Raw genomic sequence first — 14,807 nt, 5'->3', positions numbered from 1 at the left:
ATCGAGAAGGATTTTGGTTGGAGGAAGAAGAACAAAGAAAAATGGACTATATTATTATACCTGTTTGCACGTGTTGTTTATTATTTTTTTTAAACGAAAAGGTATATTTACTGTGTACATTTCTTAGTGTATGGTGGAAAAGTGAAAAATGAAACCATCTTGAAGTTGATGGTTTATTTATTTTTCTTGGAGGGAGGTGTCATGTGAGAGTACCTTCAAGACGTGGATGTTTAAGCAACGTACCTTTAAGAAAACAGTGATGACAGAGAGTGGGTGGAGCTGAGCTCAGGTCAGCCATTTTGCAGTTTAGTTTTGCAGTTTGAAAAGAGCTTGAGGAGTGTCAGTGTTTGCTGTGAGCTGGATCTCTGCCATGAAAGCTAATCTCTGGATCATTTGGGTGATTTAACTCATAATTGTAAAGCCTTTAACCTGATGTGATTCTGTTTAAAGGTGTTAAGTCTCTTGGAAGTTTGAAGGAACATTCTGAGGAATTATTTACAGTTGCAATATTTTCCGAGTTATCTTTGAAGTCAGGGGTGTTAAGAGATCCAATGGTTATTTAAGATGTTGAGTTCATGGAATAAACAGTGTTTTGTATTTAAAAACCCACGTGCCCATAATTGTAATCCCACACCGAGGGAACGGGTGTGCTAGGAAAAGCAACAAATACATTAACGGGAGAGGTTGGTTGAACTCCATGATACATTTTAGGGTTCTGAAAACGCCTCGCCCATAACATTGTCCTTTAGCTCGAATCCAACTTTTCCTGTTGGATAAATGTCCATGCCTCGTCCGGTGTATCGAAGTAGTGATGCCCGTCTTGATACGTGACCCAAAGCCCGCAGCAGCCCGAACTTCACCCCTTCGTTGCGGAGGACCATCTTAGCACGGTTGAATCCAGCGCACCTCTTGGCCAGTTCTGCTCCCAGGTCCTGGTATATGCAGATTACACTGTTCTCCCACTTGCTGGCTCCGCTGCTTTTTGGCCCACTGCAAGACATGTTCCTTGTCTGAGAAGCAGTGAAATCGTACCATCATCGCCCTCGGCGGTTCGTTAGTCTTGGGCTTCCTTGCAAGGACTCGGTGCGCCCTGTCCAGTTCCGGAGGCCGAGGGAATGCCCCCGTCCCCAGAAACGTGGTCACAAATGCACTCGCATCCGACCCCTCCACACCCTCAGGGAGGCTCAACATTACGGAAAAATAACAACTTATACTGTATGAAAACTTGCCTATCAGTTGGCAAGTAGACTGATTGGTATAGGCATTGCCATGGAGAATGCACCAGTTGGTGGTGAACTGCTAGACATTGTTTGAAATTTAAACCAGGCAGCTAGGGGATGGCCAAGGGGAATGAATCAGAGAATGACTGTAATTTTGTTTGGCTGAAACAGATGCAATGTGTGTACATGTTCCTTCTGTCTGCAACGAACATAGCCCTGTTATTAGTATATGTAGCTTCCAGTAAACATAAATGCGCCACACTGCACCAACTGAATCTTAATATTATTCGTGTCACAAGTATGCTTACATTAACACTGCAAAGAAGTTACTTTGAAAATCCCCTAGCTGTCACACTCCAGTGTCTGTTCGGGTACACGGAGGGAGAATTCATAATGTCCAATTCACCTAACAAGCACGTCTTTCGGACTTGTGGGAGGAAACCGGAGCACCCAGAGGAAACCCACACAGACATGGAAGAACGTGCAGACTCCGCACAGACAGTGACCCAAGCCGGGAATTGAACCGGGACCCTGGTGCTGTGAAACAACGGTGCTAACCACTGTGCTGCTGTGCCGCCAATTGCTAATGGGCAGCACAGTCCCGAAAGACATGCTGTTAGGTGAATCGGATACTCTGAATTCTCCGTGTACCCGAACAGACGCCGGAATGTGGCAACTAGGGCTTTTCAGAGTAACTTCATTTCAGTGTAAAGATTATCATCAGCGTAATTCGTAGCACAGAGGATTATTCAGCAAATGTTGTCCAATCATGGAATCATATCTAATGTTGGTACTGTGTTTTGAACTTTGGAAGTGCAGGTTGGTTGGATACGGTCTGCGTCTTACCCATTGTGAATAGCGGCTTGGACCATTCAGCCATACGCCTACATTGGCATGGATTTCCGTACTTCATATTGAAATGGAGCAGTCAACTGAACTCCCTTGACATACTCATTGAGAAATCTGACGCGTTCTCCACCGCGGCTTATCTTCTTTGGTTAATATATGTGTTGGGATTCTTACAGTTCCACATGCAATAGATCGATCTTGTCGGCAACCTTGCAAACAGAGTCTGAGCCATTTTCTCACCATGCAAACTTGATGCTGAAATAGGGCACATCAAATGCATCCTACGGGATAATGGCTACCCTGATCAGATCATTTTGCTCTATATATCTCGCAAACTCTTGAGCGGGCCCCAAGGCCAGCACTTATGGCCCTGAAAAGAGCCCATTCTACCTCAGATTATCCTAGAAGGTAGAGGTATCTCAAAAATTTGAGCAAGAGATGGAGCTAGACGTAGCAACACAAGTGATACTGGCCACTAACAGGGTACTGAAAGTAGTTACTTGAAAATCCCCTAGTTGTCCCTGTTGAGATACACTGAGGGAGTACCGATAACACAAATGTAGGTTCTGCCGACAATACAAATGAGTAATGTGGATTTTGAATTTCAGTGCCAGTGTGATGCTGGGTATATAGGTTGTAAGTCTCAAAGACTGGTGGATTGTATCAAACAGCATGTCCTTCCGCTATTCACAATGGACAAGGTACAAACTGTACCGAATCAACCCATGGTTGCAAAACTCAAAACACAGGGCTGGATTCTCTGGTCCCCCAGCCATGTGTTTTTCGGCAGCGTGCCATTCGCTGGTGGAGGGATTCTCAGTTCCTGTCACTGTCAACGGGATTTCCCATCGATGACACCTCACGCTGCCGGGAAACCCGCAGGTTGGGGTGCTTTGCTGGCGGGAACAGGGAATCCCAATAGCTGGAGAATTCCGGCCAGTGGCCAACATTAGATGCGATTTGGTGATTGGACAGCATTTCCTAAATAATCCTCAATGTGCTAAGAATTATACTGACAACCGATTTAAAATTGTCACTTGGGCTCGCAGTGTAGCACATTTGCATGTACTGGAAGTTACATATATTTGTACACAAGGCCCTGTTCTTTGCAGACAGAAAAAATACTGGACACACATTATACCTGTTTCAGTTAAACAAAATAAGTGACAGCATTCGCTGATTCATTCCCCATAGAAATGCTTTGATCAATCAGGGTCAAGCTGACTGGTTTAAATTGCAAACAATGTTTAACAGTTACCAGTCAGTCACCATCACCTACTAGTGCATTCTTTATGGCAATGCCTCTTGCTAATCAGCGTCCATTTGACAACCAATCAGCACCCTCTTCATATAGTATAAATTGATGTTTTCCCCTCATCGGTATTCTCGTGTCGTGACGTGGCCTGGCAAGTGCAAGGCGAAAAGCTTCAACATGTTTCTTTTCTCAGCAAATGTTCTGCACGACCAAACGACACTGGGCCGAAGTTTTTAAAATACAGCAAAACTGACGAAACTGTGCACAAAACAGACACGCCAGGCAAAAAGCAATGTACCAAAACAAATAGTAAATGGATCTAAAATTGGTAGCAATCACAAAAACATACCCATTTAAAACAACTTCAAACAGTGAATATTTCTCGTGATGATTTAACTAATAAACGCACTGTCCAGTTCAACATGTAACTCAAACCCAAAAGTCTCAGGTGCAATCTCTGGTTTATAGTATATCTTGTCCCACCAAATAAGAGTATAGCATAATGAGGAGCAAAAAGGGGGGTTAAAACAGGTTCAATTCCACTATGAATCACTACCCCAATGATCTCTGGCTGGGAAGTATGCATATGTATATGCCAAGCAATGGCAGGGCTGGAGTTGTTGTAATGTCCTCAATGGTAAATTAATCCACCAACTCATACATGTACTAGACTATATCCCAGCACAAATTAACTCCAACAGTATTGGAGGCAGAATATAAACATTCTTTTGGAGGGATTATGAACTGCTCAATTCAAAATATGGTAACCGCAGGGCAACTGAACAAAATGGATAGTAGGTTTATAGAATGAATGGCTACTTCCCGTGCTATAAAATTCTGTGAATCCATATATCATTGTTGTAACCACAAATTCATACTCTCACAAAAACGCATGTGTACTCTGGGCCCACTTGTATATTTACCTGCTTGATCAATGGCCAGCAGAGTTGGAGTGTCGCTCGCTGGCATGTTATAGTGTCACTCCAAGTGATTGCACTATACGCAGTTGCTAACAGTGCCTTACAGATATCCTAAAAATGAGTAAAGGAGATCAGTCAGAGCTATTAACATTATACAGAGTTGGTTAACAGACAAATTATGGTAGTAGTCTGATCTGCACCAAAACAAATCCTCGTGAGAACAGCACCAGTACATACCGAATATTAGAAAGCAAAACTCGTGCCTACAATTCTTCCCGCTTTCAACCAAAATTGCTTTGCCCAGTATGAAAGAAAAGCAGACCCGTTTACCTCAGACTTGAGCAGACACTTTCCAAGGTCAGTGAGTTCTTCAGATCCAACATGTGGACCATCATTTGTGTTCATCATTTCATCATCTATTTAAAAAGACAAATGTTTGATAGAATCAACTTTTCACAGTAAATGCAATGCTGTCCAAAGGAAAAGCCGATGTGTTTCTTAAGTGATTAAAGTTAAATCCAAGCATTAATTTAAAGATTCCATCTAAGCTTTCTACGGCAAAAAAAATACCATATAAAATCAAACTGTAAACCTTTGGAGCTTTCAAACCATAAAATACATCCATAGCACATTTTATACTTATATTCAACAAGGCGCAATGACAGCAGCAGGCAGGAAACCAGATTTTATTTGAACATGTTAACTAAAGGAATGCACTATAATGAGATGAGGGGGTCAGTGAAGATCACGGGCGGGATTCTCTGAACCCTGCGGGGTCAGAGAATCACTGGGGGTCGGCTTGAATCCCGCCCCCGCCGTCCTCCAAATTCTCCCGCCCCCGAAAAATCGGGCCAGCGTGAGTCGCACCGCCCGCCTCTGAGAATGCCAGGGTCTGGCGCGACTCAATGGGCCCCGGGGCTGCCCGAATTCCCACCCGTCTTTTGCCAGTCCCGCTGGCGTAAATTGGAGTAGGTCCTTACCGGCGGGACATGGCGGTGCGGGCAGCCTCCGGGGTTCTTGGGGGGATCTGGCCCTAGGAGGTGCCCCCACAGTGGCCTGGCCCGAGATCGGGGCACCCCGATCCGCGCACGGGCCTGTGCCGTGGGGGCACTCAATTGTTCCGCACCGGCGGCTGTAGCAGTCTGCCATTGCTGGTGCGGAAACAAAGCCCTCTCCGCCTGCGCGGGGATGACGCCAGCACACACTGGCACTTCCACGCATGCGCCAACTCGCGCCGGCCGGTGGAGGCTCTTCGGCGCGGCGCCAAGACCCTTTCCCGCCGGCCGGAGGGTCACTGTCTGTGTGGAGTTTCCACATTCTCCCCGGGTTTCCTCCCCACAATCCAAAGATGTGTAGGGTAGGTGGATTGGCCATGCTAAATTGCCCCTTAATTGGAAAAAATTAATTCGGTACTCTAAATTATTTTAAAAAACCACATTTCAAATAAAAGTCCAATTATTACATAAATCTGAAAAAAAATGCTAGATTACTTACCGTCCATGTCACCTGATATCGACTCGGGGCCCTTCTTAACACAACAGCACACAGCTGCAATAGAGAAATAAAGAGTGTAAATACTTACAAATAGTCTTTACGGTTCATTTACCATTTGAAAGTTACCATGCGTGCTGGCAGATAGGGGACATTAGGGGCCACAATGCTTAACTATAACAACGGGGCTGTTTAAGCACAGGGCTAAATCGCTGGCTTTGAAAGCAGACCCAGGCAGGCCAGCAGCACGGTTCAATTCCCGCCCCAGCCTCCCCGAACAGGTGCCGGAATGTGGCGACTAGGGGCTTTTCACAGTAATTTCATTTGAAGCCTACTTGTGACAATAAGCTATTTACATTTACTATATTCAAGTCTTTCATATATTCAACATTGGAAAAAGCATTTTTAACTCCTGAACCATGAAGCCATAGGGACTGCTGATATTCTCCAGTCTATCCCAAATACCCTGTGGTAGAATGCATGTGTGAAACAACATCGATGTGAGAACTGCAATAAGCAAACAGATAAAAAATACATCTGTGACCCCAATGGTATTCCAGCTGAGATCTTGAAAGCTGGTTGGCTTATGCTTAAATCAAGACTCTATGAACACCTCCTGCAGATTTGGGAGGAAAAAGAATTCGGGCGGGATTCTCCGACCCCCCCGCTGCCGGGTCGGAGAATCGCTGGGGGTCGGCGTGAATCCCGCCCCCGCCGGCCTCAGAATTCTCCCACCCCCAAAAACCGGCGTGGCGTGAGTCGCGCCGCCCGCCTCGGAGAATGGCGGGGTCCGGCGCGACTCAATGGGCCCCAGGGCCACCCGAATTCTCCGGCCCGCAATGGGCCGAAGTCCCGCCAGTATAAATTGGAGTTGGTCCCTTACCGGAGGGACCTGGTGGCATGGGCGGCCTCCAGGGTTATTGGGGGGTCGGGGGGGGGGGATCTGGCCCCGGGAGGTGCCCCCACGGTGGCCTGGCCCACGATCGGGGCCTACCGATCCGTGGGCGGGCTGTGCCGTGGGGGCACTCTATTCCTTCCGCACCGGAGGCCGTGGTCATCCGCCATTCCAGGTGCGGAAGTGACTCGTGCGCGAGGATGACGTCAGCAGATGCTGACGCTCCCACGCTTGCGCAGACCCGCACAGGCTAGTGGAGTTTCTTCGGCCCCGGCTGGCGCGGCGCCAAAGGCCTTCCACGCCGGCAATCCACTCCGGCGGCGTCCTTGCCCCTGAAGGTGCGGAGGATTCCACACCTTTGGGTCGGCCCGACGCCGGAGTGGTTCCCGCCATTCCACTGCACCGTATCTGCCCGCCAAGCCAATGCCCGGAGAATCCCGCCCCCTCCTCAGTGACAATTGTAACTATCTTCAAGAAGGGAGATAAATCATGCTGTGGAAACTGTCATGGTATTTCCCTCTTGCACATAGCAGAGACAATCGCCACATGCATTCGCTTGAATCGCCTACACCCTATGGCTGAGGAAACCCTCCTAAAGACAGGGTGGCTTTCAAACTACCAGAGTAATCTCTAACATGGTCTTGCTGGCAGACAAATCCAAGAAAAACATCAAGAACATCATGAATTCTTCATTATAGTCTTCGACCTGGCCAAGCGTTTAACTCAGTAAATTGTGAGGCTCTGTATTATCCAGGGATAGGGTGGTTTGTGGGCCTAGGTGAGGTGTTCTTTCAGAGAGGGTCAGTGCAGACTCGATGGGCCAAATTACCTCCTTCTGCACAGTAGTGATTCCATGATGATTTGACTGCATCATACAATTTACAATCTACCCGAGAGTGGCTATTCATCTCAAAAGATCAACTCCCCCCTGGTGTGTGTATTAAATACTGCCTACATTGAAAACTCTAACCTCGGTCACATCCATGACAAAACCAATTGATCTCCACACATATATGATCTACAGTTTGCAGGTAATTACAGTGTTGTTTCCCACTCTGCACATATTTGCAAGCCACTCTCAATCTCTTCTGCATTCAAGAGACCCAGCCTGTCCTTGAATGTTACGCAAGTGGTAGGGAAATTATTGGAGAGGATTCTTTGAGACAGGATTTACTCCCACTTGGAAATAAATGGACGTATTAGCGAGAGGCAACATGGTTTTGTGAAGGGGAGCTCGTGTCTCACTAACTTGATCGTGTTTTGCGAGGAAGTGACGAAGATGATTGATGAGGTTAGGGCAGTGGAGGTTGTCCACATGGACTTCCATAAGGCCTTTGACAAGGTCCCTAATGGCAGATGGATACAGAACTGGGTCGGTCATAGAAGGTATATAAAAATGATTTGGAGGAAAATGTAACTGGTTTGATTAGTAAGTTTACAGACGACACAAAGGTTGGTGGAATTGAAGATAGCGATGAGGACCATCAGAGGATACAGCAAAATATAGATCTGTTGGAGACTTGGGTGGAGAGATGGCAGATGGAATTTAATCCGGTCAAATGTGAGGTAATGTATTTTGGAACGTTTAATACAAATGGGAAATATACAGTAAATGACAGAATCCTTAAGATTATTGATAGGCAGAGGGATCTGGGTGTACAGGTACACAGGTCACCGAAAGTGGCAACACAGGTGGAGAAGGTAGTCAAGAAGGCATACGGCATGCTTGCCTTCATCGGCCGGCAGGGGCATTGTTTAAAAATGGGCAAGTTATGTTGCAGCTTTATAGAACCTTAGTTAGGCCGCACTTGGAATATAGTGTTCAATTCTGGTCGCCACACTACCAGAAGGATGTGGAGACTTTGGAGACGGTACAGAAAAGATTTACCAGGATGTTGCCTGGTATGGAGGGCATGAGCTATGAGGAGAGATAGGAGCAACGTGGTTTGTTCTCACTGGAACGGCAGAGGTTGAGGGGTGACCTGATAGAAATCTACAAGATTATGCGGAGCATGGATAGAGTGGATAGTCAGAAGCTTTTTCGCAGGGTGGAAGAGTCAATTACTAGGGGGCATAGTTTTAAGGGACAAGTTTAGAGAAGACCTATGAGGCAAGTTTTTTTTACACAAAGGGTGGTGGAAGACTGGAACTCGCTGCCGGGGGAGGTAGTGGAAGCAGATACGATAGTGACTTTTAAGGGGCATCTTGACAAATACATGAATAGGATGGGAATAGAGAGACATGTCCCTGGAAGGGTAGGGGGCTTTAGTTCAGACGGGCAGCATGGTTGGTGCAGGCTTGGAGGGCTGCAGGGCCTGTACCTGTGCTGTAATTTTCTTTTTTCTTTGTTCAAAGCAAAGTTCGTATTAACCCACACCGGGACAGATAAATATTGCACCTCCTATTTAGGTTGAAGGAGACAGTCTGGAATATGTTCAGCACTTCTCATATCTTGGCAGCCACCTCTCTCAAAAGGCCTCCGTTAATGAAGAGATCAAAAGCAGGTTCGGCTGCGGGAACTCAGCCTTCAACAAGCTACAACAGGGAGTATCTGACAACAAAGGCCTCTGAAAGTCAACAAAACCATTACATTCCTGTGCTGCAGTGTGACCTGGATTGTGTAAATGCCACCAGCAATACCTCAGACGCAACTTCTAGATTCAATGTGAAGAACACCGAACCATCACTGGTGTCCTTCTCAGCATTCAGGCAAAACTCCTGCAGAATCACTATATTGGACTGGACACGGCGTCCAGATGGTTGAAAAGCATATCCCCACTGTTTTCACAACTCTCAATGTTTTTTTTTATTACAGCATTTGGTGCCCACCCCTAGTTGCCCTTCAGAAGATGGTGATGAGCTGCCTTCTCGAAACGCTGCAGTACCAGAGGTGTATGTACACCGATAGCACTGTTAGGGAGTTTCAGGAATACTATCCTTTGACCTGCTTTGGTAGCCACAGCATTTATGTGGCTAGCCTGTTCAGTTCCTGATCATTGGTAACCCCAAGGATGTTGATAGAGGGTGATTCAGCGACAGTAATGACATTGAATGCCATGGACAATGGTTAGATCCTCTCTTGTCGGAGAGTCATTGCCTGGTACTGGTGTGCTGTGAATGTTACTTGTCAATGGTCAATGTTCCGAGGGAGGACAAAGGAAACACTTCAAATACACTCTAAAGCTACCTTGAAGCATAGCAACATTGACATTAATGACTGTCTTGCTATTCATCATTCAAAATGGCAACAACTTGTCCATCAAGCTGCATCATGTTTCGAGTCCAAATGCCTTAATGACGAGATAGCAACAAGCAGAGAAGGAAGCAAACGACAAACAAACCAAATGGAAAGGTTTGGATGGTGGAGAAAAGGAAGTTGCTTAAAAAAAGAGAAGCAGCAAAAAAAAAACACAACAGCGACTGAAAATGCTACAACAATGAAGGTTTCGGACCTCGCTCCTTGCATCTTTTTTGTACATGGACGCTATAAAGTGCCCATTAATTGCCTACTAGCAATTATATACAACTGTCACGAATGCCTTATGGCACTGAGGTCCCAGGTACAATCCTGGGTCCTGGGTCACTGTCCGTGTGGGATTTGCACATTCTCCCGGTCTCTGCATGGGTCTCACCCCTATAACCCAAAGATATGTAGGGTAGGTGGATTGGCCACGCTAAATTGCCCCTTAATTGGAAAAATGAATTGGGCACTCTAAATTTTATTTTATTTTAAATAGGGGCAACATTCTTTTTCAAAGCCAGAAAATTTTGGATTTTACTATAACTGTTGAGCACCCACGGGTAAGTTATTGATCCTCTAGCTGTCTATGCACTGTGGAATTCAAGATGTAATTACACACTCCAGCTCCCGAAAAGCCCTTTTTTTTTAATTAAAATAAATATTTGACCATTGAAGGAAATTTCACATTGGCAACACACATCACACTGATCCACATTAACTTGCCTGGAATTTATTTTGCCACATAGCTTTTATTTCTTCATAAAATGTCATTTGTTTCTATAACTGATTATACAAATAGCATATCCCTTACTCATCAGATCAATTGATTCGCGGGTGAGAAGGCGAGTCAGTTGCTCGTCCAGCATTTCTTGCGACTCTGGATTCTCCTCAGGAACACCACTTTCAGCCCTAAAAACAAATGCACCATTGTAATCCTCATTGCAAAGATCAGATGGAGCGTAATTTAGATTACTTCACGGCATCACACCATATATCCACCTTCCCAAACCAGTAAAAAGTCTTACAACATCAGGTTAAAGTCCCAACAGGTTTATTTGGAATCACAAGCTTTCGGGGCGTAGCTCCTTTATCAGGTGAGTGGACAAACACAGCATATATAGACAAAGCCAATGATGCAAAATGATACTTTGAATGGGAGTCTCTGCAGGTAATTAAGTCTTTACAGATCCAGACAGGGCGACTGGAGAGAGGGATAATCACAGGTTAAAGAGGTGTGAAAGTCCGAAAGCTCGTGGTTCCAAATAAACCTGTTGGACTTTAACCTGGTGTTGTAAGACTTCTTACTGTGCCCACCCCAGTCTAATGCCGGCATCTCCATAACATGGCTTCCACAATTAGGCCATCATTAACAGAATGGAGTTCTACAATTAATTTGGAAATTAAATTCTCCACAAGTTTAAACTATCTTTAATGTAGAAGGCACTAGGGATATAAAATGCTAATGCAACAATGCGCATGGTGGTGCAGTAGTTAGCATTGCTGCCTCACGGCGGTGAGGTCCCAGGTTCGATCCCGGCTCTGGGTCACGGTCAGTGTGGAGTTTGCACATTCACCCCGTGTTTGCGTGGGTTTCACCCCCAGAGCCCAAAGATGTGCAGGGTAGGTGGATTGGCCACGCTAAATTGCCCCTTAATTGGAAAAAATGAATTGGGTACTCTAAATTTTTTTTTTTTTTTTTTTTTTAAAGTTAAATAGAAAGCAGAAGTGACTTTCAGTACTTTGAGGGTAAAACACACTCATAACCAAAGTATAGTCACTGTTTAACAAAGGGAATCACAATTTGTGCACATCAAAGGTCTCATAAGCAGCAATCTCCTTTTGGCAATCATGGGCGGAGACAAGGGTGACCAGGAAATCCCATGGGAACTTTGAGTCTTAAAGTTTAAAATTCGCAAGACATGCAGAAGACAATGGAGCATTTCCTCAGTACTGTCCTAAATTGTCATCCTAGATTGTGTGTTTAAACCTCAAATGGATTTTTAAGGCACGATATTCTAATTCAGGGGTATGCTGTCATGGAGGAAACTGGCACCAGGAAATGCATAAATCGAAGGATAGAAGGTACACTAACACATTTGTTTGATTTGGTGTGAAGATGGAATTAAGATTTTTTTTAAGTGAAAGAAATGGGAGACAAAATGGTGTAACTTGCAATTTTGTTTAAAAAAATTAAACCATCATTGGTCCCAACATTTATATCCCTGCATATGCAAGTAAACTATAATCTCTATTTAACAGACTATCCCATTCAAATAAAATACTTGTGTTATATTTAAGCAATACTGAGCAATGGTCTCAAAATCTAAAACTATGACCAGAAAGTTTGACACTTACTCCAACAGGCCTCTCTGATTGATGACAACCCACTTGGCACTTAGTCTCTGCCAGGCAAACAATGGTGTTACATATTATACTGACAAGTGAGCAAATTCTGAAATTTGAATTCTAAACAATACTATTCATCAATAAACTAGTTTCAATATACTGACAAAAAGACAACATTTATCTGGATGTTTTTAGCACCATGTATTTAAGTGTTTTAAAGTCTGCAACTTTTGAACATTTTATTTAATCAGAACTTTTCACGATTGTTTCAGGTATATCTGGATTAATTTCAGCCAACTGGTCTATGGTATCAATTTAAGAGACAATCACAGTTCTCTGCTGCTCTTGGAGTTTCATTGCATTTTTCCTACATTGCATTGATTGCAAGAATATTAGATACTGTATTCTGAAACAACAGAAAATGTTAGAAAACATCACTTCAATCATAATCTGGAGAAAAGAGGCAGGTTAATAGTCCAATTTGCAGGGGCGGCACGGTGGCAGTGGTTAGCACTGTTGCCTCACAGCGCTGAGGTCCCAGGTTTGATCCCGGCTCTGGGTCACTGTCCGTGTTGAGTTTGCACATTCTCCCCATGTGTGCATGGGTTTCACCCACACAACATAAAGATGTGCAGGGTAGGTGGATTGGACATGCTAAATTGCCCCTTAATTGGAAAAAATAATTGGGTACTCTAAATTTTTTTTAAAACAGTCCAATTTGCCCTCCCATTTTAATATTTTCCAGTTCAACAAGTGGTTTCCCATCAACTGACACTTATTTGGATCTTTCTGGATTATTATGCTCACTTACTGTTTTCTGCATCCATTCCTTTTTTCTTCGCTCACTAGTTTTATTTTTCCTTTCCCCCCCTTCTCATGCTTCTCTCTTTAATTTGCCAATTGGTTGAAAATGTTGTTGGTGTGCTGCTAAAATGTTTTACAGAAGTATGATTGCGGTGTTTATTGGTTGAAGGTATTTGAGGGTAATGAAGGGTTATTTAGAAATGTTTAAATTAAAAACATTCTTGCCTGAAGTGAAAATGATAATGTTAAATTGTTTCTTCTCCCAAGACCCAAATTGTAACCTCAAGGTTGCCTTACTGATCTATGAATTCTATTAGCAAAATTCTCTGCAGTGAATAGGACAGATCCCTGACTTCTCCAGCAATGCTGTTGATGCATGATGCTTGTGTGTGCAAACGTATTGAAGCACTCCAGCGTGGAAAGATCCAAATCAAGTGTCAGTTGATGGGAAAATCCTTGATGAATTGGAAAATATTAAAATCGGAGGGCAAATTGGGTCTTGACTGATACTTTTGCCCAGAATTTCCAATTTCCTTCATTCCAATTGAATTTAGATCACAAGTCTCTACATAGCTTTCTGGGCAGCACGGTGGCACAGTGATTGGCACTGCTGCCTCACAGTGCCAGGGACCCGTGTTCAATTCTCAACTTAGGTGACTGTGGAGATTGCAATTTCTCTCAGTGGCTGTGGTAGTTTCCTCAGTGTGCTCCGGTTTCCTCCACAGTCCCAAGTAGTATAGGTGAGGTGGACTGGCCATGTTAAATTGTCCCTTAGTGTTCAGGGATATGCAGGTTAGGTGGGGAAAAGGGGTTGCAGGGATAGAGTGGGGAAGTGGGCCCAGGTAGGGTACTCTTTAGAAGTTCAGTGCATACTTGATGGGTCGAATGGCCTCCTTCTGCACTGTAAGAATTCGAAAATTCAATGGTTGCTTAGTCTACCTGAGCTACAATTCTCGCCAGAGTATTCCAACTTGCTACCTCCGACTTTAAAGATTATAGGAAATGACACAAAATGTACTTTTATACGTTACATTGTTGTTCTCTGACTCACCACTATCAGAAGAAGAATCCACAAAATATTTAAAACGTAACCCCATCAGAAGAGAAAACCTCCGAAATCTAGGGTAATGCAGAATAACTTCTCACTGGCTAAACAATTATCCATCAAACTTTATTTACTACTTACCTGCAGTAGGTAGGAGAACAGGGGTCCAAGGATTGGGCACAACACAGATTCATAATGTTCAGGTGGGCAAGACTGGACCAAAGGCTTCACAAATACACGTACGTACGAGTTAAGTAAATAACAAAAAAGAAGAAATCAACACGTAGGCCAGGAATAGCTCAGCATTCTCTCCCTCCAGGCCATCAAGGACATATCCACTATTCTCGTGTAAAAGAGATTTTGCTGGGGAAATGTAGTGGCTAAACTTGGATCGTAACTCAATGTCACACCATGCTACATGTTACACCACATCACGAGTTTCCATTCTCAGTCAACCATAACCATTTTTGCTGTACCTTTAGTCGTTTCACCCCAAGCTTAACCAATGTGAACAGCAAGAAAATAGAAAAGTGTCTCCTTTTCTACTCTGTCCAGATTAGTCATGATTTTGAATATATTAATAAATTAATTTTTCCGTGCAGCAAGACAAAATATATCTTACTCAAGAATAATACAAATGGATCCAATAGATTTGACCAACTAACTGAGGCTCCAAAATTCAATTATCAACTCACAACTGCACCAACACATGTACAGGCATACAATTTCAGAACATTACAT

At 44.1% G+C, this 14,807-nt stretch overlaps 1 protein-coding gene across 4 annotated transcripts in view; it reads right to left on the bottom strand.

Annotated features, from left to right (window-relative positions):
* Positions 1 to 14,807, bottom strand: part of xpo5 (exportin 5) — a 214,098-nt gene that overhangs the window by 58,440 nt on the left and 140,851 nt on the right. For all 4 annotated transcript variants that reach the window (XM_072511332.1, XM_072511324.1, XM_072511353.1 and 1 more), the window contains exons 24-29: positions 14,208 to 14,309; positions 12,227 to 12,273; positions 10,683 to 10,780; positions 5,739 to 5,792; positions 4,575 to 4,660; positions 4,248 to 4,355 (exon numbers count right to left, since the gene is read on the bottom strand). In XM_072511332.1, coding sequence (XP_072367433.1) covers positions 4,248 to 4,355; positions 4,575 to 4,660; positions 5,739 to 5,792; positions 10,683 to 10,780; positions 12,227 to 12,273; positions 14,208 to 14,309 — 495 coding nt within the window. The remainder of the gene's footprint in view (positions 1 to 4,247; positions 4,356 to 4,574; positions 4,661 to 5,738; positions 5,793 to 10,682; positions 10,781 to 12,226; positions 12,274 to 14,207; positions 14,310 to 14,807) is intronic.

This window comes from Scyliorhinus torazame, chromosome 1 (genome assembly GCF_047496885.1).
Source record: "Scyliorhinus torazame isolate Kashiwa2021f chromosome 1, sScyTor2.1, whole genome shotgun sequence".
Lineage (NCBI taxonomy): Eukaryota > Metazoa > Chordata > Chondrichthyes > Carcharhiniformes > Scyliorhinidae > Scyliorhinus > Scyliorhinus torazame.
The sequence above is the reverse complement of the archived record's forward strand: the minus strand, read 5'-3'. Positions and strand labels throughout refer to the sequence as shown.